Source organism: Hippocampus comes, unplaced genomic scaffold, assembly GCF_001891065.2.
Source record: "Hippocampus comes isolate QL1 unplaced genomic scaffold, H_comes_QL1_v1.1 scaffold353, whole genome shotgun sequence".
Lineage (NCBI taxonomy): Eukaryota > Metazoa > Chordata > Actinopteri > Syngnathiformes > Syngnathidae > Hippocampus > Hippocampus comes.
Genome location: NW_017804981.1, coordinates 50,776 through 75,238, shown reverse-complemented (window position 1 = coordinate 75,238; position 24,463 = coordinate 50,776). Strand labels below are relative to the sequence as shown.

Below are 24,463 nucleotides of genomic sequence, written 5' to 3'. Positions count from 1 at the left end.
TATAAAGACTAAATATCTATTATCATTTTAACACGTATGTATGTAGTCCATATAAATTGAAAACAGATAATTTGTTCAAATTCCATTTTTATTGAGTCGGTTTCAAGGTGATCACAAAACTCTGAATATTGTAGAGTTGAGTTGATTGATTTTCGCACATGATTTCACATTTCTACAGTTTCCACCTGCACCCCGCCCATGTAAATTGCAGCCTGGTGTTCCTCGGAACAGAACGGTTGATCGAACATCAACGGGTCTCATGTTAGCACCTTTTCGTTTGGAGGGAATCAAAGTAGTGACACACACAAACATCCGCATCCACACACATACTTACACGTAAATATCATCAGCAAATGTAGACAAAATGTTAGGTGTTTTCCCTCGAACAATTATACACAAAAAGTGTTGTCTACATGGACATTTATTGTTTTTCAGCATTCCTGTTTTCTTGTCAATTATCTGGGACACTGTTACCATCCGAGTTATTGCTCCCCCACGTCAGCTCTCAGTGCGTCTCTTTCCGACCTTTTGTAAACAGCAATTGTGCCTCCTCCTCTGCTTTTGTCAGGTGTGTGGCGGCGGTGGCGGCTGATGATGAAAATGATGACGTGGCGACCCGGCTGGCTCCAACTAGTCATCCTTCTCCACGATGACCTCACCGTGGAGCACCCTCCTCCTCTGCCGCAGCATGTGGAAGAAGAGCTGAGGGAACACTGAACATGACAACAAGTATTTTATCTACATTCCAGACCAAGGTTAGTTTAGTTAACAAAAACCACTGTCTGTTTCATGGTGCATGAAACTTACACGGGATGTAGGATAGCATGATGACCACCAGGCAGTAGTAGTAGTCGAAGGACACGTTGTACTTATTGGGGAGCCTCATGGAGTACATGCCCGAGCGGCGCACGAAGGGCAGCGCCGAGTAGATGGTCAGCAGCTCACCTGCCACGCCCAGCGGGTACAGGATGATGAACAGGGTATATCTGATACACACATACAAAGTGTTAACATTTCATGGTATTAGTGTCTTCACAGCACCATATTAGCATTCAGCCACTAGCACAGAAGCTAAAATAAATAAATAAATACAGAAATAAATCCAACATGCTCAGCGCGACGGCGCCTCCACCTGGCCCACTTGATGAAATACGGCAGGTGATGGAGCAGGTTGAAGGTGTAGTAGGAATATCTGGTGATCTCAGTCAGCGTCCACACCACGAGGAAGAGGACCACGCTTTCTTCGTTCTGGATCTTCAATTAGGGCGACACAAGGTTAAGTCCTGATTTCAGTCCCGTAGGCTTTGTGTGTGTGTGTGTGTATTTTATGTTACCTGTCTGATGCTGTTGGTGACGAACCACACCATAAAGATACGCGAGCTCACTTGCACCCCGGTAACGATTACCGACGTCCTAATCAGGCCTGCGGCAACAGCATTGATTAATGGCGGACACACAGTTTAAGGTGGAAATGTATAGATGAGATTTAATTTCACACGTACCAATGGCACAGTGTCCTACCTGGAACATAAAAGTACATAAAAAAAAAGATGAGCAAGAATTGTGGTTTCAAGATTTTGTTTTAAGGTCTTCTATGACCTTCAAGCTTTTGGGAGGTACCATACAGGATTGAAGCATATATTTGGATAGTAGTGACTAATTATTGCGCGTTACTTTCTATGATACAAATGGTCAAAGTAGGCTTACCTCGATTAAAGCAAAAGTCTGGAAAAACTTGAGGGTCCTGGCTATACTTCTGTACAGGCCCTTGTGTGTACCTTTCTGCATGTAGAAGCGCATCATCGCCATGGCCAGGACCAACCACCTGACCACAAAAATAACTTAATAATAAATACATTTTTTAAAAGGAAGGGAATACATCTTCGCTCAAAGAACTCATGTGTTAAATCGGTGGATAGTGTAGACTGTTTCAAGTTTTTCACAACTACAGTATACGAACAATCATAATATGTTTTGTTATCTCAAGGGAAAATTTTACCCCCCAACTGAAAAAGGATTCTGATCTAATGCTGATCCTATCCATTTCTTTTGCTCAACCTTGATTTGCGTAGCGAGGTGCACAAAACATTTGGATCGTTTCCGTTTTTATTGCGTTTGATCTGTAAGACACAGAAATATAACGTAATTATATGCGTGGCAGTTGCAGTTTGAATGGGAGCCTATCATTATGCAGTCAACGCTGCCTTCTGCTGGTCGTAGTTGGAAATGACACCCTATTACACCATCATACGCTTTTTTTTAATCAATTATTTTGTATTTTGTTGTAATGTTGAGTAAACATTATTTGAATGTTTTCTATGTTCATATTTTTCTTTTTGGGAGGGGTTTACAATACTTTTATATGTCAATAAAATGTCGAAGTACTCTTTAGTTTATGTAGTTGTCTGTACAGATGCTTTAAAATTGTCATTTAAAAAAAATCGTGGCAATATTCGAGGTCAGACGCTAAGAACAAATATATTGATTTTTTTTTTTTTTTTGCCGTATTATCCAGCCCTCGTCTCTTCCCACTGGATGATCGATTGAAGAATCAATGCGAAAACCTGTTTTGAAAACGGCCGGCAGTGAAGGAGTAGAACGTATTTCCAAAACCGTAGAGTAGACGCTTGTAACGGAAGTTCCAAAAATGCAAACAAAAAGTGGCTCATTGAGCATTTGCGGCGTCGCTCCGGTGTCGCTGCCGTCTAAACTTATATCAGTCGGCAGTCCCCGCGGCCCTTCACACTTCACACCCTCGCCTCGGCCCTATTTGGACACGCAGCGACGCTCCATTCATTCCAGCGGGCCGCCACGCACGTCGCGCACGTACCCGGCCGTCATGGCGATGTTGTAGAAGGCGAGCCAAGCCGTGGCCACGGTGCCTTTGCCGCGTTTCTTGTTGTTGTTTTCCTTCTCCTCCGACGCCGCGCCGCCGTCCTCCTCGCTGGACGCCATGCTGGTGCCGGGTCTGGGTGGGGGTTTCCCGAGGGGGATGCGGGGGGGCGGCGCGACCAGCCAAGCAAGTATGCTGCCGCCTGCGGGGGGAAAAGTGGAATCTCCAAAGTCAAATGCCCCTAAAGCAGGGGTGTCAGACTCATTTTAGTCACGGGCAAATTTGGAGTTACGTCTCCCCTTGGAGGGCCGTTATGACAGTGAAACCACAAAATTATTACTTTTACACAACAAATTAGTAGATTACTAGTTTTGAAATCAGTCAAGTAAATTATAATAGTTTGTTTGGTTATTGTTCAAGTGAGTGTAAACAGGTTAACAAAATTATTGCAAAATCGCATCCTTATTTATGACACAGGACAATTTGACATTTCGGTACAGATTTGAGCAAGTTGACACCCATGATTTGCTTTCGCAGGCCGCATAAAATGACATGGTGGGCGGGATGTGGCCCCCGGGCCTTGAGTTTGACACCCTTTGACACCTTTGAAAACTTTTGTCCATTTCTTTTTATCAAAATTATAATTTAGCAGGTTTTTGCTCTTTGTGGTTGAGATTGATCTCTATTCCCGTGAACCGCATTCAGTGCAGTGCATGCTGTTTACTGGTCTGATCAAGGGATGGGGTGGGGGGGGGATCACTTCTCACACACCCCACACCACAGGACAATCACTTAGGATCGTTTTTTTCCCAAGACAACTTGACTTTGCTGACTATATGATTGCAAGGGAGGGAAAATCCTCAAATCCGGCCTAATTATTATGATGCGTGGACCCTGCTTTCCATTTTGAACAGGTTTAAATTTTTTTTAACCATATCTGCTGAGCTTGATCAAGGTGGGGAAAAAAATCAGTCTTAACACACCAAACACCCCAGGATCATTGCTGAAGATAATCTTTCGGAGACGTCAGACAATCTGTGTGTGTGTGTGTGTGTGTGTGTGTGTGTGTGTGTGTGTGTGTGTGTGTGTGTGTGTGTGTGTGTGTACACCCCACTAAAGCTAATAAACACTCCTCATCCTTGTTACGTTTTGTTTACCAGGCACACAGTGGTGACTGCGGCGTAAGCAGTTTCAGGCCCACACTTTGTGGAACATGCTCGTGGCAGGGCAGAGCGGACAATGGTGGGGACTGCCCCCCCCCCCTCACCCTCCCCCCACCATGTCTCCCACCCCGGTGTCCTCACAGCATGGGCTCAGGCCGGACGCTGAAGTTGGTGGTGTGCGAGGTGCTCCAGTTCGCCGGCCTGTGCGTGCCGCTCTTCGTGGTCATGCAGCGCTTCGCCGCCATCGTGGCCAAGGTCCAAGGTGGGGGCAGCACCGGCGGGGCCTACTGGCTCATTGTGGCCTCGTCGGTGGCCTACGTCACATCTGTCACCCTTCTGGTGTGGGTGCCCCTCAAGTACATGGTGTTTGCCAAGAAGAGATTCCTGGTCAGGAGGAAGAAGTGGTAAGCAGCGCCAAGGTGGAAAGTCGGCGTCTTTTTTGTCTTCCTGTCCTCACTGATGTGTGTTTCCGTCCAGGAGGCCTGTGGCCCTCGTGTTTGTGATCGTCTCCACAATGCCCTGCTTTGCATTCCTCATCGCCAGCTCTGAGGTACCACAAAGGTCCATCCGTCCATTTTCTATTTAATTTCTCCTTGTTCGAATCAGTTGTTAGTTGGATCCCCTGCCAGATTCTTTTTGGCCAAGAGAAGCGGGCTCCACTCTTAACTGGTCGCAACCCAGAATTGCAATGCAAATATGTATGAGTGACCATTCACAGTCACACAACTTAGAGTCTTCAATTAACATTAGATGACGTTTGGCAAAAATCTGATCTGAGAAATGTCATATTGGTCGAGCCTCCAGCCTGGACTGGTCACGCGTCAATTGCAGGAATTGATCAACAAACATTCACACTCACTTTAACAGCGATGTCACATTTTAGAGTCTTTGGCAATTTAATGTCTTATATTAAGCTAGCATGTCTGAAAATAAATGAATAAAATGTGTTTTTTTTTTTTTAATGTGTGGAATTTTCCAGCAGACACACACACATTATTTTATGCGCTAAATATTTACAGAATAGCAAGTTTTTTTTTTTTTTTTTTTTTTAAAGACTAAACCAGGAGTGGGTCATATTGACCCATGACCATTTTTGGCGCACTAAAGAATCCAATGTAGGGACTAATCTGCACCCAACGCTGGTTCACATCTACTCCCCATTGAGTCCAGGGCAAAAGCACAACTGACAACTGTTATTATTAATAGACTTCAGCTCCTTTGATGAAAAAGCCTCCCCCCGTCCAATTGCAACAATGGTAACATAAAATATTTAGCAGGAGACCCTAGAGCAGCCCTTATGGCACATAAGAATTAAACAGTTTGTACATCATTACCGGTAATGAAGTTTCAACGTGGAGTGGCATTGAGCAACTTGAAGTCTCTTTGTAGAAGAATTATTCACTATTCACCAAACTGCTGCTGATTGCAAAGTGAACCCCAAAAAAACTATGAAAGCCATTTATTTTTAAGGTTAACAAAGGATGAGTTTAACCCTTTCATGCACCCTGTAACCTGATAGCATGATCAGCTGTCCACTAACTGCTTTCCCCTGAAAGGGTTAAAATGATATTCCACTGTCTTGAGAATCATAGTTTGTCGTATATTTGCTGCTTAAACATCGGGCATCAATTTACTTGCGGGTTTTCGCAAATAGCGAGGGTCATGATAAAATGGAGCCAAGGCCTGTTGGCGGGATAAAGGTGATGACTTGTGAGAAGAAAGTCCCCGGGGAGTCATATGTGCGGATAAGGAGGTGCTGATAAGCAGCTGGGTTCCTCTTCCTGCCCTCCTTGTCACATCATGTGTCCACCAGGCACATTTTCACTTCCTGGTTGGCCCGTGGCCCAGGGCTCACTTTGCTGCTTTGCGTGGCCCCGAATGGACCTTTTGCTCCCTTGCTTATCGGATGTAAAAAAAAAAAAAAAAAAAAAATGCTTTGCTGATTCCCGCTTGCTCTGCTTTGTTCTCAAGTCCTGACTCAGGCTCATGTCAAGAGCTGAATGGCACTCGGGGCAGTGATTCTCAATCGGTGTGCCCGTACCCAAAAGTGGGTCGCGGACAGGTATTAAATCATTACAGGGGCGACGTAGTTTATGATAAAACTAAGATATGACATGTCAAGGTCGCAGATGGTTTTCATGTGGTACAACAAGGCACGCTTATTAACTGGATTGTCGTAGAAGTAGCATTGTTTTTTTTTTTTTTTTGTTTGTTTTTTTATGTCTACTGCTTCCAGATGGTCATGATGGGCTCACCAGAAGGAGCAGCACTGTATCTTACTTGATTATTGTTATTTTATTTTTTTGTAGGTTCAAATCCGCAACAATCTGCGTCACGACACGTTTGGCGAGCTACCTGTGTCACTCATCCTTTTCTCACTCATCTGCATGGACGTGGTGGAACGGATACGGCACTGCAGGCTGACAGGACAGGGTGAGCGTTGCCAGTTTGAAATGTTTTTTAAAAAAAAAACAAAATTTTAACCTCACCAAACGAGACGCTGACATCGTCTCATTATCGGATTGCGGGATGCCGTGTTCGGCGGAGAAGCTCGACCATCCGAGAAGAGCTTTGGAAGTAGAGCCGCCGCTCCTCACAGATTGAGAGGAGCCAACTGAAGTGGCTTGGGTATCAGTTGTCAGGTACTTTGTATTAGGATGCCTCTGCTGGACGCAGTCAGTTTTTACCAATCCCACTGAGAGGAGCACATGACCCGGGAATGCCTTGGGATCCTTTCTGGAAGAGTTGGATGAAGTGGCTGGGGGGAGGGAAGTCTGACCGTCCCTGTTAAGGCTGCTGCCTTCGCAACCCGACCCTGGATAGGCTGAAGAAAATGGATCGGTGGATTGCTGTGTTGATGTGTGGAAGCAGTTGCTGCAAAATCCCGCAACATTAAACAAAGTTGATGACATTGAAACTAAAATTCTCTCCCCCCCCCCCCCAAAAAGAAGTTATTTTAATCATTGTATATACTTTACATTATTCGGTAGATTAATCTGTTATCGGAATTTTATTCTGCCAAATATTGGATTTTATATGAATCTCAAAAAGTCCATATTGGTCCGGGCCATTTTTTATTAGATTTTTATTTTTATAATTTTTTTGGAAAAGGCATCGCAGACTAAATTCTGGGTCTTTTATAATTCAACATCCTGGCACTTTGTGACAGTTGTTCTGGTTGTTTCTTCAGATAATCAGGCGAGAGACACCGAGATCCCTTCCTCGGTGTTGACTCACGTGGAACAAGTCACACCCATCACTCCAGCCGTTCCGGGGTCTGTAATAACGGGATCTGGAACGTCCGGTCCCCGCGTGCCCGGCCAAGTTACAGGGTCCCAAGTGGCGCCGGCAGGGACGGCAGGCCAGCGGGGGAGCGACAGAAGCCACATCGGCTCCGCCCTTCGACCGGAACCAAACGGCACAGTTCCGAGAATACCAGTAAGCACCGAGCGAGGGTTCCGGGCCTCGGAATCTGGGTCCCGTGTGACGTACACCCGCTCGGGCCCGCTGCGGTTCCTGTGCGCCAGCGACGCCCGCGCCGACGTGTTTGTGGACGGCTTTATGTTCTGGATGGACACGGCGGAGATGACGCGTGCCGTGTCCCACCCGCTGGTGTGCTACTCGGGCTGGGTGTGCCCCATTTACGTCTTCTGCTGCCTCTCTTGCCTGCGGGTAGTCGTCACCCCCCACGATCCACTGCTGTCCTCGCTGGGCGTCGTCCTCCAGGACCTACCCTTCCTGTTCGTGCGAGCCGGCCTGCTGGCCTTCTTCGGTTTGGTCACGCCGCTGCTCTACCTGCTCAAGAATCTGCTGGTGTGCCTCGCTTTCATCTACTTCAACTTCATGACCAAGCTCAGGATCTTCAACACACAGAGGATGTACTTGTAGACTATTCAAACTTGGGGGGGAACATCACAATCGTGCACAACAACACAACATGCGTCTGAGTCTTAGTCCGTGAAATGAGAAAAACTAAAATTGAAAGAAAAAAAAATCTTTCGTTCTTGAAATCGAATGAAAACGAGAGTGGTAGTCATGGATTACTGATCGAACAGTGGTTAAGTAATTGTACTTTATTACTCATGCATACTTTTGTGACTTTTTGTTTCATCTGAGACACAACAAATATGCCGTATTTAAACATAATAATAATTTAAAAAAAAAAGCTAAACTAAAATGAAACATTTTAGATAAATCTAAAACTAATACTAAAATTAATTTTTAAAAAATGGAACTAAAACAAAGCATTAGAAAAAACTAAAATAATAAAAACAAACAAATCCACTCTAAAAACTCAGTCAAACTAACTGAATAAAAAAAAGAAAAACATTTTTACAATTTCAAAGCGTTCCCAGGTGCCGGGGATTTGGGTGTTTCTGCGTGATGGCGTTTCAGAGGGTGTGTGGTTCAGTGATATGCTATGCAATGAGAAAATAATTACTCATTTTTGGAAAAAGTGGTGTTGTTGGTGTATTTTGAGGGGGACCTTTATTTGTCAAATTCTTCTTCCGATTTGCAATAAATATTTGGGACCAAAAAAAAGAAGAATGCTTCTCAATAGGACTTTGTTGTAATTCAACCCCCCCCCCCCCCATTTGGAACTTGATTGCCAGCATTTGAGGGCACTTCCCCACTAGGAAGCAGGATTTCCCCCCCTTTGCTTGATTTGTGTCATCTTTGGAAACTGCACAGAGCTCCATAGGAGGGGGTGGGGGTCGGGGGGGGGTCTTTTTTTTTTGGGGTGGGGGCATTCTTCGCAGTTTGCCATGTCAGCATTTTACTTACGTTACTTGCCACTCTTTGAGCGTGCTAAGCACAGAGGGGCCTATATTTAACCCTCTTGTTACAGTGCCGGTCAAATTAACCCGTAAAATGCGTTGATTTTATTCCTGGTATTTTCCAATATTCACAAATTAGGGGAAATAATTGCATGATTCCAATAGTTACACTAATATTTACTGAAGTTGGTTTTTATTATGATGCATGTTAATCATAGAAGGTTTAACACCTTGGGTCATATTGACCCGTGATCAATTTTGTGTTGCCAAAGAAACATACCTAACCAGCATATTTCTAAAATGAGTCAAGAATGTCAAGTGAGATTGATTTCATTTCCAACACTTCTGGATAAGTAAACACTTCTTGCGGTCAAATTGACCCAAGAAATGTTTTGTGTTGATCTGATTTCCAGGTCTTTGCAGAATTCAAATGAAAAGGTAAAATGTAAATTATGGCAATAGAATGCTTGTATGGCTGAAAATAAGCGACACGTTGACATGAGTATTTTGGACTTTATTGTGTTGCAGGTCAAACTGATCCAGTCTCCAGTTAACAATATATCCAATGCACCTTCTAATGGTTCATTTCTCACCCAGTATATGCAAGTTGGGTTAATAAGAGTTCAGATTTGTGGTTTCTGGGTCAAATTGACACGCAGAATGTCACGTGTGCATTTCATCTCTGAGTATTTCCCAATATTCCCCCAAAATGGGAGTACAGCGGGTCACACTGACCCATAAACTGTTTTATCGACCGGAGAAACAAAGCAGCATATTTGCAAGTTGAGTTGAGAATGAGATTTATTTTGTAGCTGACTTTCCTGGAGTATTAAATATGTACCGGGTCAAATTGACCCATGATTGAGCACCAACGTGTCTTAACTTTCACGATCAAATGCGACGATTGGGCCTTAATAATATCCGAGTGTCAGTTTTTTCTCACCTCTCGTAGTGCTTCCCCGCTGCCTTCCTGCCGCCCTCTCAGCCACTCTCTCTCTGAGCGCCATGTGACAGGATGTCCAAGGAAGAGGAGTCGTGGCGGCGGCCGCCGCTCAGCTCGCCACTTCGCCGCCGGACGCCCTGCCGACAACCACCATCATGTGGCCTCGTCTCGCCGCGCCGCTGCTGCCGCTGCTCTGCCTCCTGAGTGCCGTGGCGGCCAATGTCGGTACGTGTTGTTGGCGCTCTTCAACTTTTTGCGTGCAGAACTGTGAGTTTGTGTCTTGGCCTTTCGCTGTGGTGGGAAGTCACAAATAGTGTGTACTCAAGTATTGAATTTCTTGATGTTTTAGTTGCATCTGTGGCCTTGAGAGTTTACTTGTGGGCAAAAAAAAAAAAATGACACCAGTAAGACAGTCTTTGTACTACTGCGTAGAAATGCCACACCGAAGTTGAAGGCAGTAGTGGGAAAAAAAAAACAATCAGTCGCTCTACGAGTATGCTGAATTGTTTAACAAGTGAGGACAAAGCGCATACTAGTACAAAGAAAATTCACTGCACTAGTAGGATATGGGATCCTATAAATCAGGGGTGTCAAACTCATTTTTGTTGCGGGCCACTTTGGAGTTACATCTTCCCACGGTAGGCCGTTAAGACGGTGAAAGCGAATAAATGTTTCATCGCCGCATCGTATTATTACTTGTACACACACAAAAAAAAAAATGATGGCTCACGAGTGTTGAAATCAGTTCCGTAGTTGTTCAATTATTTCTCAAGTGAGAAATAATGTGGGAACAAAATGATTGCAAAATGTCACCGGTATTTATTACGCATGACAATTTGAGATTTCAGAACAGATTTAAGCAAGAATCATGGAAGTTGACGCCGATGATTTGGTTTCGCGGGCCGCAAAAAATGACGTGGCGGGCCAGATCTGGCCCCCGGGCCTTGACTTTGACACGTGCTATAAATGTTCAAACGGCTTTCTTTGCACCGCGTTTGAGCTTGGCACACGGAAAAGCCGTGACTTTGCGTTCTGTGCTATAGACAGCGGCTCCTTCCTGATCTTCAACCAGGATCACAACAAGTGCGTGAAGGTCCTCCACGCCTCTTCCGTCACGCTGTCCAGGTGCGAACCCCACGCCAAGGACCAGCAGTTCCGCTGGGCCTCGGCGGACCGCCTGCTCAGCCTGTCCCTCAACCTGTGCCTGGGCGCCGTGGAGCTCAAAGACTGGGTCAAGGTCCTGCTGTTCGAGTGCGACGAGGCCAGTGAGCTACAACACTGGCAGTGCAAAAACGAGACCTTGTTCGGACTGCGGGACCGTGACCTGCACTTCAACTGGGGGAACCGCAATGAGAAGAATGTGATGATCTACAAGGGCTCGGGATTGTGGAGCCGATGGAAGATCTATGGGACGCATCTGGACCTGTGCGCTAAGGGCTATCAAGGTAGGTGGGCGGGTGCGCTGGAGTCCAACCCAGAGGTCGTCAATCGCAGGACAACTCCAGACAAACAGAATAGACAATTTAGAGCGGGCAGGGACCTCGAAATGTTTGGAATTGCCTCACTGACCTGGAAACAAAATCAAAAGGGCACATTTTCCTTTTCACAACATGGATTGATGGATAAAACGGGCACGTAGATCCTAAAGTGGTGCTCAAGCACCAGGCAATATTTTGTCAACGGGGGGGCCGAAAAAGATGATGTTGGCATTTGCTGTCGATGGCTAAAACTCCCCAAAAAATCTTTTTTATCTTGATCTCTCATTTTTTTGCAAATCACAAAAAACCTTATATTTCAGGAGAAGTTTGTTTAATATCCACTACAACTTCACTTCTGCACTTTTCATAATTGTTATTGTTTTGTTCACAGAACTCTGTTTTTATTTTTTGCAATAATGCTGCTGATGGATGCCCTTTTTTGGGCCAAAATTGTGTACATATGCCTGAAACCGGTGTGTGTACATTGTTAACATATGACTTCCTGTTTTGATAAGATAAGATAAGATATCCTTTATTTGTCCCACACTGGGGAAATTTACAATTTTGTGCTCTTATTCTGAAAGACAAAGCAAAACACTTTCAGATCTGAATTGAACACAACCATTGCTGAAACACATGCTGGCAGACAGTCATATATTCTTTATCCTCTGAAAAGAATGCCGAATATGATTGCCGTATTGCAGTTTAATATGAGGCACTGCTCTATCTGTTGCCCCAACAGAGATTTTTACCATCGGGGGCAACTCCTTCGGCGCCCCGTGCCTGTTCCCATTCAAATTCGGTGAGCAGTGGTACTCGGAGTGCACCAAGGCAGGCCGGGCCGACGGGCAGCTGTGGTGCGCCACCAAGGCCAACTACAACAGCGAGAAGAAGTGGGGCTTCTGTCCCACCAGAGGTAAGAGCGCAAAAAAATAGATAATACAGTAAGACAAGAAGTCCTGGCGTTCAAACATGACTGTTTTTGTGCCGTTTTCTGCCCTAGAAAGAGGTCAGTGCAAACAATTGAGGTTTATGACCCCCTTGACAGAACGACAGCCCTGTCCTGACTTGTCAACAGTCTTTGTTTTCCTCTTCCCACAATCCTCTCATCCCCTCAGCAACGTCTGCAAAATAACTGCAAATCGGCTCGTGTGCATTTTTACCCTCTGATTATGATGCGGGTCAAACTGACCCATTGTCCGGTTAAAAACAAGTGAAATAATTCACGTGGAAAACATCTGCTTGTTAATGAGTGCCAACAACTTTTGGAGGAGTTAAGTTAACCAGTTTTTCCCCACTGGTGTCTGGATGATTATACACACGTTAGGTCAAATTGACCCGGGAAAATCACCGCTCAGTGTGGCATCTCGCACTATTACAAGCACTCAAACAATGTCAGCAAAATAACCTACAACAGTGCGGACGTTTTATTTTATTATTTCATTTTAAAATAACTTTTTTGGTGTATTTTCAGTCAAGGAAGATGGCGATTGGGTGGGGCGGCACTCTAGCGCCCTCTATTGACCATCCGCCAATGTCATTGCTGTTGCTGAGGGGCAAAAAAAAAATCAGTGGAGGATTTATTTCACCCCGTCATGCACAAATAATGATAACCTACATCAGGATTTTTTTTTCTCAAGTGTTTTTCTCAAGTCGATACACAACTGTGACATTAAGATTATTTAAGAAAAGAGAAAACAACATTTGACTAGCTGTCCACTCAAGTAACTAACCGCTGTCCCTGAAATGCTCAAAGTGAGAATTTGAAGCTAAACCGGAAAGTCCAACAGACTGTTTCCCCCCTTGGAGTAAAAATAGCTTATTTCAATGTTGGCATCATAAAACTTTGATCAACATGTCGTACATTTTTTTTTTAATGGGCAACTTCTAGTCAATGTTGAATAATTGAGTTCATGGGGACTATTTTTTATTTTGTCTCCATTGTGGTTTCCACATTTTTACCTTCTTAACCTTTCATAAAAGTATGAAAATATGAAAACTAAAACATGTGAAAACATCTGGCCCTAACATTCTCAATTTGAATGTAATTTTATTTTATTATGTATTTATTTATTTTTGTGGTTTCGATTTGAACCGCAGCATCGTCTGGCTGGGACACGGACCCGGTGACGGGAGTCCAGTACCAGCGCAACGCCCAGGCCGTGCTGAATTGGCACCAGGCCCGCAAGAGCTGCCAGCAACAGGGCGCGGATCTCCTCAGCATTGTGGAGCTCCACGAGCAGTCCTACATTTCAGGTGCCACCCAAACGGCCGACAAACTCCCCATGTGACCCGGGACGCACACTGACAGGCTTGTTGACTCCACGTAGGACTGACCAGCATGTTGGGAACCGCCTTGTGGATCGGACTCAACAGTTTGGACTTTGAGGGCGGATGGCAGTGGAGCAACGGGAACCCCTTTCGATATTTAAACTGGGCACCGGGTCAGTCAATAACATGTTGTAATTTTCATTCCGGAAGTAGAGGACAACTTTATGTTGCGGGTCAAATTGACCCATTTGAAAGTTGAAGCCCCTCTTTTACATAGCGTGATATGTTTTCCGTCAAATTTAGGCGACATAACAGGAAGCTTGACCCATTTGAAATGTTAACCCTCCAATTATGTTGCATGTAAAAGTTGTGTCATCTCCACGTTCACATTTATCCCGAATAATTGGACAAATCTATGACCAGCCTTCCGGTCGGCGTTTCTCAACAGGTCACCCCTCATCCGATCCCGGAATGAACTGCGCCACCTTGAATGCCGGCAAGGCCTCCAAATGGGAGACCAGCACCTGCACCAAGAAGCTGGGATACATTTGCCGCAAAGGGAACTCAACCAGTCTTCCTCCACCGCCCAGTAAGACAATACCATCCTGCCAATGCGTCGAATCCATGTCTGAAAACACGCAGGAAGTCCGCCATTTTGGTTGGAAAAAAAAAACATTTGAGATTTCCCAGGCTTTGGCAGCACCCCTATGGGCTTTCTCCAAAAATCATCCCTCCAAATGTATACTGAGCAGCAACAAATTTGGTCGACATATCTATCAGGAGTAGACCAGACAAAAAAAAAAAAAAGACCTGGGAAGTGTGCCGTTTTGGTTCAAAGCAACCATTTTTGGGGTTCCCAAGCCTTGGTCGCACCTGCTTGGACTTTTGGGCAAATTCAGCCGCATGAAATTCGGTCATCGCGTCTATCATGACCAGACCCACAAAAACTCTAGGAAACCAATGCTTGAACAGATAAAGCGAGTGCACCGTTTTGCTTGGAAGCAGTCATTTCATTTGTGCCGAAACTGGATTGTTTGCCAAATTAACGCCAGAACTGTCGAAATCTAATCCTTTGGATGCAGTTAAGCAGCCCAGCTTCTGCCCCAACCACTGGGTCGCTTACGGCGGCAACTGTTACTTCATTGAGAGGAGCAAGAAAATGTGGAAGGACGCTTTAACCGCCTGTCGCAGGGATGACGCCGATCTGGCCAGCATCCACAACATCGAAGAGCAGAGCTTCATCATCGCCCAATCCGGATACCGTAAGACACGTGAAGCGTCGTCAATTTATGAAATAAGTCCAAAAATCTTCGCAAACAGCAACGTCGTGATTTTCAGTGGCGACGGATGTCCTGTGGATCGGCTTGAATGACCAGAGGACCCAAATGTTGTTCGAGTGGTCCGACCGCTCGCAGGTCACCTTCACCCAGTGGATGATGAACGAGCCCACCCACGCCGGGAACCTGAAGGAGGACTGCGTACTCATCCAGGGAGAGGTGGGCCTTTGTTTCGGATCAACCGAACTTGCTCGTTTTGGGAGTGTGGGAGCAAGCATGCAAACGGGAGCACGAGCTTGCCGTGGCCAAAACAAATTCAAACAATTCAGATGGTCGCTTCTCTTTTCAGGGCGGCAAGTGGGCCGACAAAATGTGTGAGAAACCATACGGGTACATTTGTAAGAAGAAAGCCTCTTCCAGAGCGGCCGAAGGAACCCATCTCGAAGGCAACCCGGGATGCAAACTCGTGAGGGAGCCTCCCAAAATCGCCAATGCCCCCTTTTTCTTTTTTTGTGACACAAGTCACGACATTGTTGTTGATTTCTAGGGCTCGCTCAGGTACGGCTCATATTGTTACACCATTGGCGCTGAGAAGAAAACGTTTGACGAGGCCAAACAGGCGTGCTCGCAGGATGGAGGAAACCTCCTCGATGTGACCAACAGGTATGAGTGTGCACGCTCCCTCACATCGTGCTTTGCTGACTTTACTTCTTCGTCCCAAAGGTACGAAAATGCCTTCCTGACTAGTCTGGTGGGCCTGAGGCCGGAGAAGTACTTCTGGATGGGACTCTTCAAAAAAGAAGACACGCACACGTTCATTTGGACCAGTCAGAGGAAAGTCTCCTTCACTCATTTCAACGTGGGCATGCCAGGTACAGGACTCTGATTGGACTTTGATATTTTTTTGTCAATCAACCTGAACTACATACATATTCTGTATTTTCCGCACTATAAAGCCCTTCGCAATATAATCCGCACCTTCAATGAATGGCCTGTTTTAAAACTGTTTTCATGGATAGGGTGCACCACATTATAAGGCGCATCGAATAGAAGCCACAATAGTGGCTGCGGTTGCGTTATACATCCACTAGATGGAGCCACGCTACAGGAATACAATACAATACGGCTTTATTTATACAGAGCTTTCATAACCGTTGCAGCTGTAACAAAGCGCCTACAGAACATTTAAAATACTATGTTCAAGACATCATAATATAGATCCATATATATGGCGCATCGGATTATAAAGCGCAATTGGCTTTTGAGAAAACTGGTGCGTATATGTGTGTGTGTGTGTGTTCTGCACCGCCAGATCGCCGAGTGGGCTGCGTTGCCCTGGCAACAGGCACGTCAGCCGGCCTGTGGGACGTGATCGGCTGTGGCAGCAAGGAGAAGTACATCTGCAAGAAACCTGCCGTGGGTGCTCAAGCGACCACCGTGCCGCCCACCACGCCCGCCCTCAGCTGCGCATCCGGCTGGACGCCCGTGGCCGACAGGAACGTCTGCTACAAGGTGAGAGCGTGTACGACATCAACTTGCAATTTTTTTTTTTTTTCAATCAAGTACGAGCTCATCTCGCAAGAGAAAAATCCAACGACTAAAAACTAACAAACCTGTTCTCTAAACTAATTTTTAACTCAATTCCAAAAGACCAAAAGTCAAAAGGAAATCAAAAACGAAATATCATAAAAAATCCCAAACGATCGTAACCCTGGTTTGCAGTTGTACAAAAAGACTAAGGACATGAAGAAGACTTGGCATGAAGCAAAGAAGTTCTGCATGCACATCGGCGGGGACCTGATGAGCATACATGGAGCTCAGGACCTCAACAATGCGCAGTACGTACACACGCACACGCACGTGTGGTCAACTTGTTGTGTGTGTTAAGGAGTTGTACTTCTGTAAAGGTTTCATTCGTCAGACGCAGCCTGGATCGGATTGAGCCTACTTGGCCCCAATGAAGGTTTTGTCTGGAGTGATGGATCACCCGTGGGTACCGCCGGCCTTTATTTTTTAAAAATTTTAATTTTTTTTTTTTTTTGTAATGCTACTTTTTGTACTAGGTATTGTTAAGGACACACTGCCCAACCCCCAAAAAAGTCACCCAAAAATTTATATACGGTATATGCCTTTAAAAAAGAAAAAAATAAAATCTTCCGGGTTAACAGTTGAATAAGCGGCAATGTTCCCAGGAATAAAAGTGCTTCATTTTTGGCGTGCAGTTGGATTGCTTCAAGAAAAATATCATACATCTTCCATAAAAGAAAAATGTATACATTCGAAGAAAAAATATTGTAGTGTTATCATATTAGGGATTTTGTGGTTAAAAAAAAGTTATATATTTTGGGGTAAAAACTCATCAAACAAAAATAAAAATGTGAAAGCTGGATAAACTGTTTGGAAAAAAAAAGAAAAAAGTCTTACTTTTTTTTTACAGTTTCAATTAAAAAAAAAGAGTAATTTTGAGGAAAAAAAGTCATACATTTTCCTGAAAAATATAATGAGAATAAAATTCTCATTATGACATTTATCTCAAAAGTCACATCTGTTTGATGAAAAAAGTCGGAATGTTATACAAATAAAATCACACATTTTCGGGGGGGGAATGCGCATCTTAATCATATGATTTTGACAAACACATAATTTTGAGAATTATTTTTACGAGAAAAAAAACCAACAAAAAAGTTGCAAATTTTTCTTGAATATATCTCTTTATTCTCCAAGCATACAACTTGAGTCTCGGAATTTCTTTTTACCATGCCCCTAACACTTTTTCTCTTGTGTCTGTTGTCATAAGTTATCATTACTATTATTCATACTACCGTGTGCTGTAGTACGCCTTTGAGAACTGGGGCTTCGGGGAGCCCAACAACTACAACGACGCCGAGCACTGTACAGAAGTTCAAACCTACTACGGACGACACTGGAATGACCGACACTGCGAGTTCTACAACGACTGGCTCTGCCAGATAGGCAAAGGTAACACACACACACACACACACACACACACACACACACACACACACACACTAAATTCTTGTAGCAGCAGCCGTCATCTCCATAAATAGCGAAAGGTTGCCCTTTTTAATGCGTTGTTATATTTGCAGGAGTGACTCCCAAACCCGAGCCTGTCATCAGCATGCCAAGTAAGACAAAAATTGATATTTGAGAGGAAAATACTTATCATAAAGTTGCCATCTTTTCACCCAAAACTGACATAAGTTGAGAAAAAAAAAGTCATCATCTTGCCAGTTTTAAGATGCGGATTTTCAGATGATTTATTTATTTTTTTTAAGATGCAGAAAACGATCATGCCAACTATAAGAAGAGTTTGAATATAAACCAACAACCGCAGTTTTTGTGACTTTCCAAAGCCGTTAAAAAATAAAAATAAATAAAAATTTAAATGTGACCCCGCGGATTCTCCCCCCGTTGAGCAGCGTTCAACACCACCGAGGACGGCTGGCTGCTCTACAACGAATCGCATTACTTCATCAACATGGACGAGCAGCCCATGGAGGCCGCGCGGGCCTTCTGCAAAAAGAACTTCGCCGATCTGGCCGTCATCACGGGGGAGAGCGAGAGAATGTTCCTCTGGAAACAGATCGTGAAGGGCCCTCATGATCAATACTACATAGGCCTAACTGTCAATCTCGACCAGTCCTTTAGGTAATTCCAAATGTATTTTTCCATCAAAATGATGGAAAATTGTGGTGATAAAAATGTATATTTTGAAGACAAGCATTGGTAAGATTACAAGAAAAATAAATCTAGAAGATAACTTTTTTTTTTTTCAACGTAAGAAAATGTGTCATTGGAGAAAATTTTTTTTGTTGTTTAAATTTTTGAGAAAAAAAAATCAATCTTATGAGAAAACTTATTTATTTATTATGATTATTTTATTGTTGCCCCAAAAATGCATAATTTCAGGACATTTTCTCATTTTTCTTCCAGCTGGTTGGATGAAACCCCGGTGACCTACACGGCTTGGGAACAAAACGAGCCCAACTTTGCCAACAATGACGAAAACTGCGTGACCATATACAAAAGCATGGGTAAGCTCAGCGCAGTGTTTGCTCGGAAAAGTGCTTCACAACATATCAGTTCGCACCCGCACCTCAAGTAGGACTTCAAAAGGTTCGAAACTCATTTTAGCCTGCAATGATTATTTTAACCCCAAAAAACAAGAAGGAACAAAGAAGAGAAAATAGAAAACGTAGGTTTTATGCCAAACTCTTTTTGGTGTGTGCGTGTCTACCGAAGGCTTCTGGAACGACATCAACTGTGGCATCGAGCTGCCATCCATATGCAAAAGAAGCAGCGTGTTCGTCAACGCCACCGTGATGCCCACCGCCGAGCCCAAGGGAGGCTGCGCGCCGGAGTGGCTGGCATTCCAAGGCAAGGTAAGCGGGAGGAGGAGGAGGAATTCCGGGAAAAGTCAATTTTTTTTCGAGAACATTTTGAACCACAACTGTAGCTGGAACAAAGTGCAATCATTCAAAACAATTCATGGGCAATTTTGATGTCATCACTAAATTTAAAATGATTTTTTTTCCCATGCCACACTGGTTTTCTACGTCTCTTATGCTGAAACAGAAAAGTCCTAGTTCCAAAAAATACATATATTTTTCTTTTTCGAAACAATTCTTACTGTTTCAGGGTTAACAGTTTGAAATAAGATAAGATAAGATATCCTTTATTTGTCCCACATTGGGGAAATTTACAAATAACTGTAATACTCATATCAGTAAAAATTATTTTCAAAATTAGAAAGTAAGGATGGCGTATTTTGACTATTACAGTATTGATCAATTAATATGAACAGTTTGAAAGCGTTTAGCATGCGAGAGGTGGAGATTAAAGTCCCCAACAAAGCAGCAAGAGGATTCCGGGAATCATTCGCCACAGGCAGAGTTTGAATGCACACAAACAACTGCCGTTTTCTAATAGCTGACCTCAAACACATCATTTATATTTGACTACATTTTGGCAATACTTTTTTTTTTTTTTTTTTTGAGCCAACATCAGCCACCTTATGTTGGACCAAAGCACCTCGCAGTTGGAGCATTCTGGACAAACAGGCGCCTCTTTGAAGTCCTTCCTCTCAAATGAGAAAACCTCTCACTGGTGATTAATTTCTTTGGTTATCTTGACTTCTTATCTGGTTTGCACAGTGCTTCAAGTTCGTGGACGCCGACAAAAAAACGTGGCTGGATGCCAGGGATTACTGCAAAAACCAGGGAGGGAATCTGGTGTCTATCGTCAGCGAGCAGGAGCAAGGTACGCCAAAGCCGGGTCTTCGAATCGATTGCATTGGACTGCTAAGCCTTGTGTGAGCGGGTGTAGCAAGCTCAGATGAGAGGTAAAATGTGATCGACTCAATGCCCTGAGAATTTGTGAAACGTTCTCCTGATAGTGTCACAGGATGCCACCAAAGCCTTGTCTTAATAGGAAAGTACAGGCCATCCATTTTCCGATCCGCTTATCCTCACAAAGGTCGCGGGGCGTGCTGGAGCCTGTCTCAGCTGTCTTCGGGCAGTAGGCGGGGACACCCTGAACCGGTTACCAGCCAATCACAGGGCACACAGAGACGAACAACCACCCTACATAATTTTTTAAACAACGATTACATGTAAAATACAATACTGTATTGAAGGAAAACAGAGATTCAACCTCTTTCAGAATGCAGAACGCAATCCGCTGTTAAAAAAAAAAATCCACGAAATGGCGAAGCCGTGAAAGATAAACCGTGTTATAGCGAGGGATTACTGTCGTACAGTAATTGGTGTCAAGTGTTTAATACGTGTTTAATGTATACCAAGCACAGGTTGAAATGAGACAACTGTCCCAAAAAAAATGCATCTACACTCCCAAAAATTGCGTTTAATCATAAATGCCCAAATTTTCTTCGTTCAGCTTTCGTGACCACTCAGATGTTGACGTACGAGGAGGACCTGTGGCTCGGCATGAACGACATCAACTGGGAAATGCACTTCGTGTGGACGGACGGTCGAGGCGTGTCGTACACCAACTGGGCCAAAGGACATCCTACATCCACGCCGGAGGGGCGCTACTCCTTCATGAATGAGGTCTTATGTCTTCATATTAACTGGATACAAGTGTAAATATGCATTAAGATTTGCAATACCGCGATTAGCAATGCTAATCATTAGCATGCCAATGGCGCTTCTCACGACGTGTTAGCATTCAATTAGCATCTAAAGACGCCGTTGTATTTTTCTTTCTCAGCAGGTTTTTGACTGTGTGATGATGGTGGGCAGCGTTCCGAAAAAAATTGGACTTTGGAAGGTGGACGATTGTGGGGAAAAGCGCGGCTTCATTTGTAAAAGGAACCTCGGTTAGTAATGCCAGCAACGAATTAGCATCGTCATTTTTTATAATAAAGTATTCAGTTCGGGTGGTTTCGACGTACTGCTTGTAATATTGCAACTTCGAGAAAAAAAATTGGGGGTTCATTTTGGCATCAAGCTTCATCTTTTTAAGTTTTTTATTTTCTTAAAATATATATTGTGATTTTTTTTTTTTTATTCTAAGGCTGTAAATCTACAGCAAGTCAAATGGAGTATTTCGAAAAATAATTTGGTATAAAACTTTTTCTTCTGCTGGATTTATTTATCCCACCCCCCAAATGCCTTGAAAATAATGTGTATTCTGTATATAGTTTGAATGACGATCATAAAAAAAAAAAACATTTAGCGGCCCTTTTTGAAAAACTAGAAAAATATAGTATTTGCTGTTTAAAAGAATAGATCGTAAAAAAACAAACAAACAGACTTTTGGTGAGGGGATCATTTCCTGTAAATATTCAACAGCTCACAATCCTTTTGTAATCATTTAAATGTTTTATTTAATTTATGCTGCTGGCCTTATTTCTTCCCTTTTTAAAAAACATTGGGCAAAAATGGACTATCGCGGATATTTTCATGTATTTTTTTAATGTTTTTAATGTACAGTTTGCTGCACTGACTTGTTTTAAAAATCTAGAATTTCTCTTTAAAAAAATATTTCATTTAAAAAAATGATATTCACAGAAAAAAACAAGCTTTTCGAAATAAAAATATCTAAAAAATGTGACTTTTTATTTTCTCAATAAATATTCGTTAAAAAAAAATCAATCATCATTGCCTTCTCCATTTATTTCCATGGTTTGAACATATGTTGATGGTTTAAACTATTACAGTTCCAATCGGGGTCAGCAATCAAACCGACTAACGTGATTCGTCTCCAAAGATACCCAGATCGAGCCTGCGGCCACCACGGTGTCATCCAAGGCCTTCTACAAGCTGGGCAACGATTCGTACAAGCTTCTAACGCAGAAGATGCGCTGGGACGAGGCCCGCAGGCAGTGCCAGGCGGATGACTCCGAGCTGGCCAGCATACTCAACCCCGTGGCGCAAGCCTACGTCATACTGCAGATTTCCAAGCTCAAGGAGCCTGTATGGATCGGTCTTAACAGCAATGTGGTAAAGGAGACGCGCGAGCAGCATAGCAACATATCGTAAAATGTCTCAATAGAAAGTTCTTGAGCTTCAAATTGTGATTTCCCCCGAACAGACGGGAGGTCGCTACAAGTGGGTGGACAAGTGGCTCCTGTCGTACACCAAATGGGGCAAAGACGAGCCTAAGAGTAACTATGGCTGTGTGTACATGGACGTCGACAAAACCTGGAAGACGGCCGCGTGCAGCAACACCTACTACTCGCTTTGCAAGAGCTCACCAGGTCCGGGGAAAAAAAATCTCTGCTCGGACTTCGCCGCCATCTTAATGTCTCTGCAAGGACTTCCTTTTTTTTCGTAGATTTGGCACCCACAGAGCCTCCTCAGCTGGCCGGAAGTTGTCCGGAAAAGAACAATAAGGCAAACTGGATCCCCTTCCGGGGTCATTGTTACGCCTTCTTGAGCTCGCTTGTGGACAACTGGGCCCACGCCTCCGTGGAATGTCTGAAAATGGGTATGCCGGAATGACTTTTACCACTGTTTCAGAGGGACGTGGTATATAAATCGTGCATCCTATTGGCTTTTCCACAGGGGCATCTCTGGCAAGCATCGAGGACCCCCAGGAGAGTCTTTTCATCCAACAAAACCTGGAACTCCTGCAGGACGGCTCCAAGAGCTTCTGGATCGGCTTGTACAAAACACATGACAGTAAGAATTGCGCTCGTTCACCTCGTCCGCATGGCCACTCTGGGTGGGGCTAAGTCTGAGAGCTTCATTGTCAAAGGTCGGTGGTTGTGGATTGACAACAGCGCAGTGGACTACACCAACTGGAAGGCGGGCATGCCGGCATCCGAGTCGTGCGTGGACGTCCTTTCCGACAGCGGGAAATGGAAAACCACCAGCTGCAGCAGATATCGCTCATACATCTGCAAAACAAATAAAGGTAGAGTCACTTTTCCGTCGGTTGTGACTTCACAGTTCTTTCGTCTTAAATAATTCATCCCCCAGTAATCATCAATCAATACAGGAGTGCTCCAGGGCTTTCTCCGGGGGCCCCTTCTCTTCCTCACATACACTTAACCCATGCCTATTTGCAGTTCGCTATTCACAATTTGTCTTTTTTTTTTCTCCGTGAAGTGTGTTTATTTTAATTGTTTTTTTTTTGGGGGGGAGGGGGACTTTTTTAACACTGGTAGAAGTCAGAAGATGGCGCCAAAGTCCTGAGTATTAAGAGCGTATTTATTGGTGTCAAGGAATTACGTTGAAGGAATACATATAGACTCTTCTAAGGTCTTTGGTGGATGAGCAAAGTTTAGCCCAGGTTGTTAGGAGAAATTACGGAGAGTCTTTGTCACACGAATACTGTGTGTATTTGCTCTTATAAAAAAAGAGCGGCAGTTTACTAACACCGAGCCAAATTTTTCCAGTTATCACGCCGACAGAAAAGCCTCCAGCTGTTGGTGAGTATTGAAAAACATACCGTCCATAACGTTCAACACTATTCAATATTCACATTCTACATTTCGTGAAATAGCTCATATCATGGAAGAGGTGTCCAATGGCTCCGCTGGCATTAGCGCGGCCGTGGTGCTGGTGGTCCTGGCCCTGGCGGGACTGGTCGCTTTCCTGTTCTTCCGGAAAAAGATGCCTACTCCCGCCCCTTCGGGGGAGTCCACCTTCATCAACAAGTTGTACTTCAGTAATCCCATCCGAGCTCTGGTGGATACCAAGAGCCTGGTGGGCAACATTGAGCAGAATGAACAAGCGTAGTCGGACGCCATCGGCCGCTAATCTGTGCTAATGACAAACTCGATTTTTTTTCCCCGATTTTAATAATCTATGTGAGTACTGGAACTGCACTACGTGACACTCCAAAAGATGTGATTCCAAAAAAAAAAAAGAAGTGTACATAGGATTTTTTTTTTTAACTTTGAAGAATCATGTGTTCTTGTTTTTACAACAGCGCTTCAAGGGTAAAGATAATCTGAAGATGCTTTTGTTAAATTAATTGGCTACGTTTTTTTTTTTTGTCTTTTGTTTTTCTCCGCTGGCTGACATTGTAAATAGATTCAATAAAAGAATTTAGATTGAAAATTAAAACGGTCATTTTCTCCCGAGGGAACAAGAACTCACTCCAACACGGCGCACACGATAGGATCATCTTTTCGAGACATCTGACAATCGGGCCTTTTCTCAGATCTTTAAGTGACCTCTCATAAACGCTGTCTTTGATCCAAAAGTAGTGAAGATGCTCGAATCTGCC

At 43.9% G+C, this 24,463-nt stretch overlaps 3 protein-coding genes across 4 annotated transcripts; 2 read left to right on the top strand and 1 right to left on the bottom strand.

The window, feature by feature from the left end:
• Positions 1-67: 67 nt before the first annotated feature.
• On the bottom strand, positions 68-2,991 carry hacd1 (3-hydroxyacyl-CoA dehydratase 1). The gene is made up of 7 exons (XM_019893309.1): positions 2,831-2,991; positions 1,708-1,825; positions 1,503-1,521; positions 1,335-1,423; positions 1,133-1,254; positions 808-986; positions 68-713 (listed from the first exon to the last, which is right to left on the bottom strand). The coding sequence occupies exons 1-7, from the start codon at positions 2,953-2,955 to the stop codon at positions 631-633; spliced, it is 735 nt and encodes a 244-aa protein (XP_019748868.1). The 5' UTR covers positions 2,956-2,991; the 3' UTR covers positions 68-630.
• Positions 1,167-7,981, top strand: LOC109529823 (transmembrane protein 236). The gene is made up of 6 exons (XM_019893295.1): positions 1,167-1,275; positions 3,994-4,075; positions 4,140-4,400; positions 4,474-4,546; positions 6,306-6,429; positions 7,187-7,981. Exons 2-6 carry the CDS (start codon positions 4,047-4,049, stop codon positions 7,882-7,884), a joined length of 1,185 nt encoding a protein of 394 aa, XP_019748854.1. The 5' UTR covers positions 1,167-1,275; positions 3,994-4,046; the 3' UTR covers positions 7,885-7,981.
• Positions 7,982-9,801: 1,820 nt separating this feature from the next.
• On the top strand, positions 9,802-24,294 carry mrc1a (mannose receptor, C type 1a). 2 transcript variants are annotated; one of them, XM_019893245.1, is made up of 29 exons: positions 9,802-9,942; positions 10,761-11,162; positions 11,938-12,111; positions 13,296-13,451; positions 13,526-13,639; positions 13,915-14,055; positions 14,549-14,728; positions 14,805-14,962; positions 15,093-15,209; positions 15,291-15,406; positions 15,467-15,615; positions 16,056-16,255; positions 16,466-16,581; positions 16,651-16,732; positions 17,578-17,722; positions 17,851-17,889; positions 18,184-18,412; positions 18,698-18,798; positions 19,007-19,146; positions 19,918-20,023; positions 20,660-20,832; positions 20,996-21,101; positions 21,995-22,227; positions 22,319-22,484; positions 22,562-22,714; positions 22,792-22,908; positions 22,985-23,143; positions 23,628-23,660; positions 23,735-24,294. In XM_019893245.1, exons 1-29 carry the CDS (start codon positions 9,873-9,875, stop codon positions 23,968-23,970), a joined length of 4,311 nt encoding a protein of 1,436 aa, XP_019748804.1. In that variant the 5' UTR covers positions 9,802-9,872; the 3' UTR covers positions 23,971-24,294. The 2 variants fall into 2 exon arrangements, with proteins under 2 accessions (XP_019748804.1, XP_019748795.1); XM_019893236.1 differs by having other exon boundaries at positions 20,993-21,101.
• The last annotated feature ends 169 nt before the right edge of the window (positions 24,295-24,463 follow it).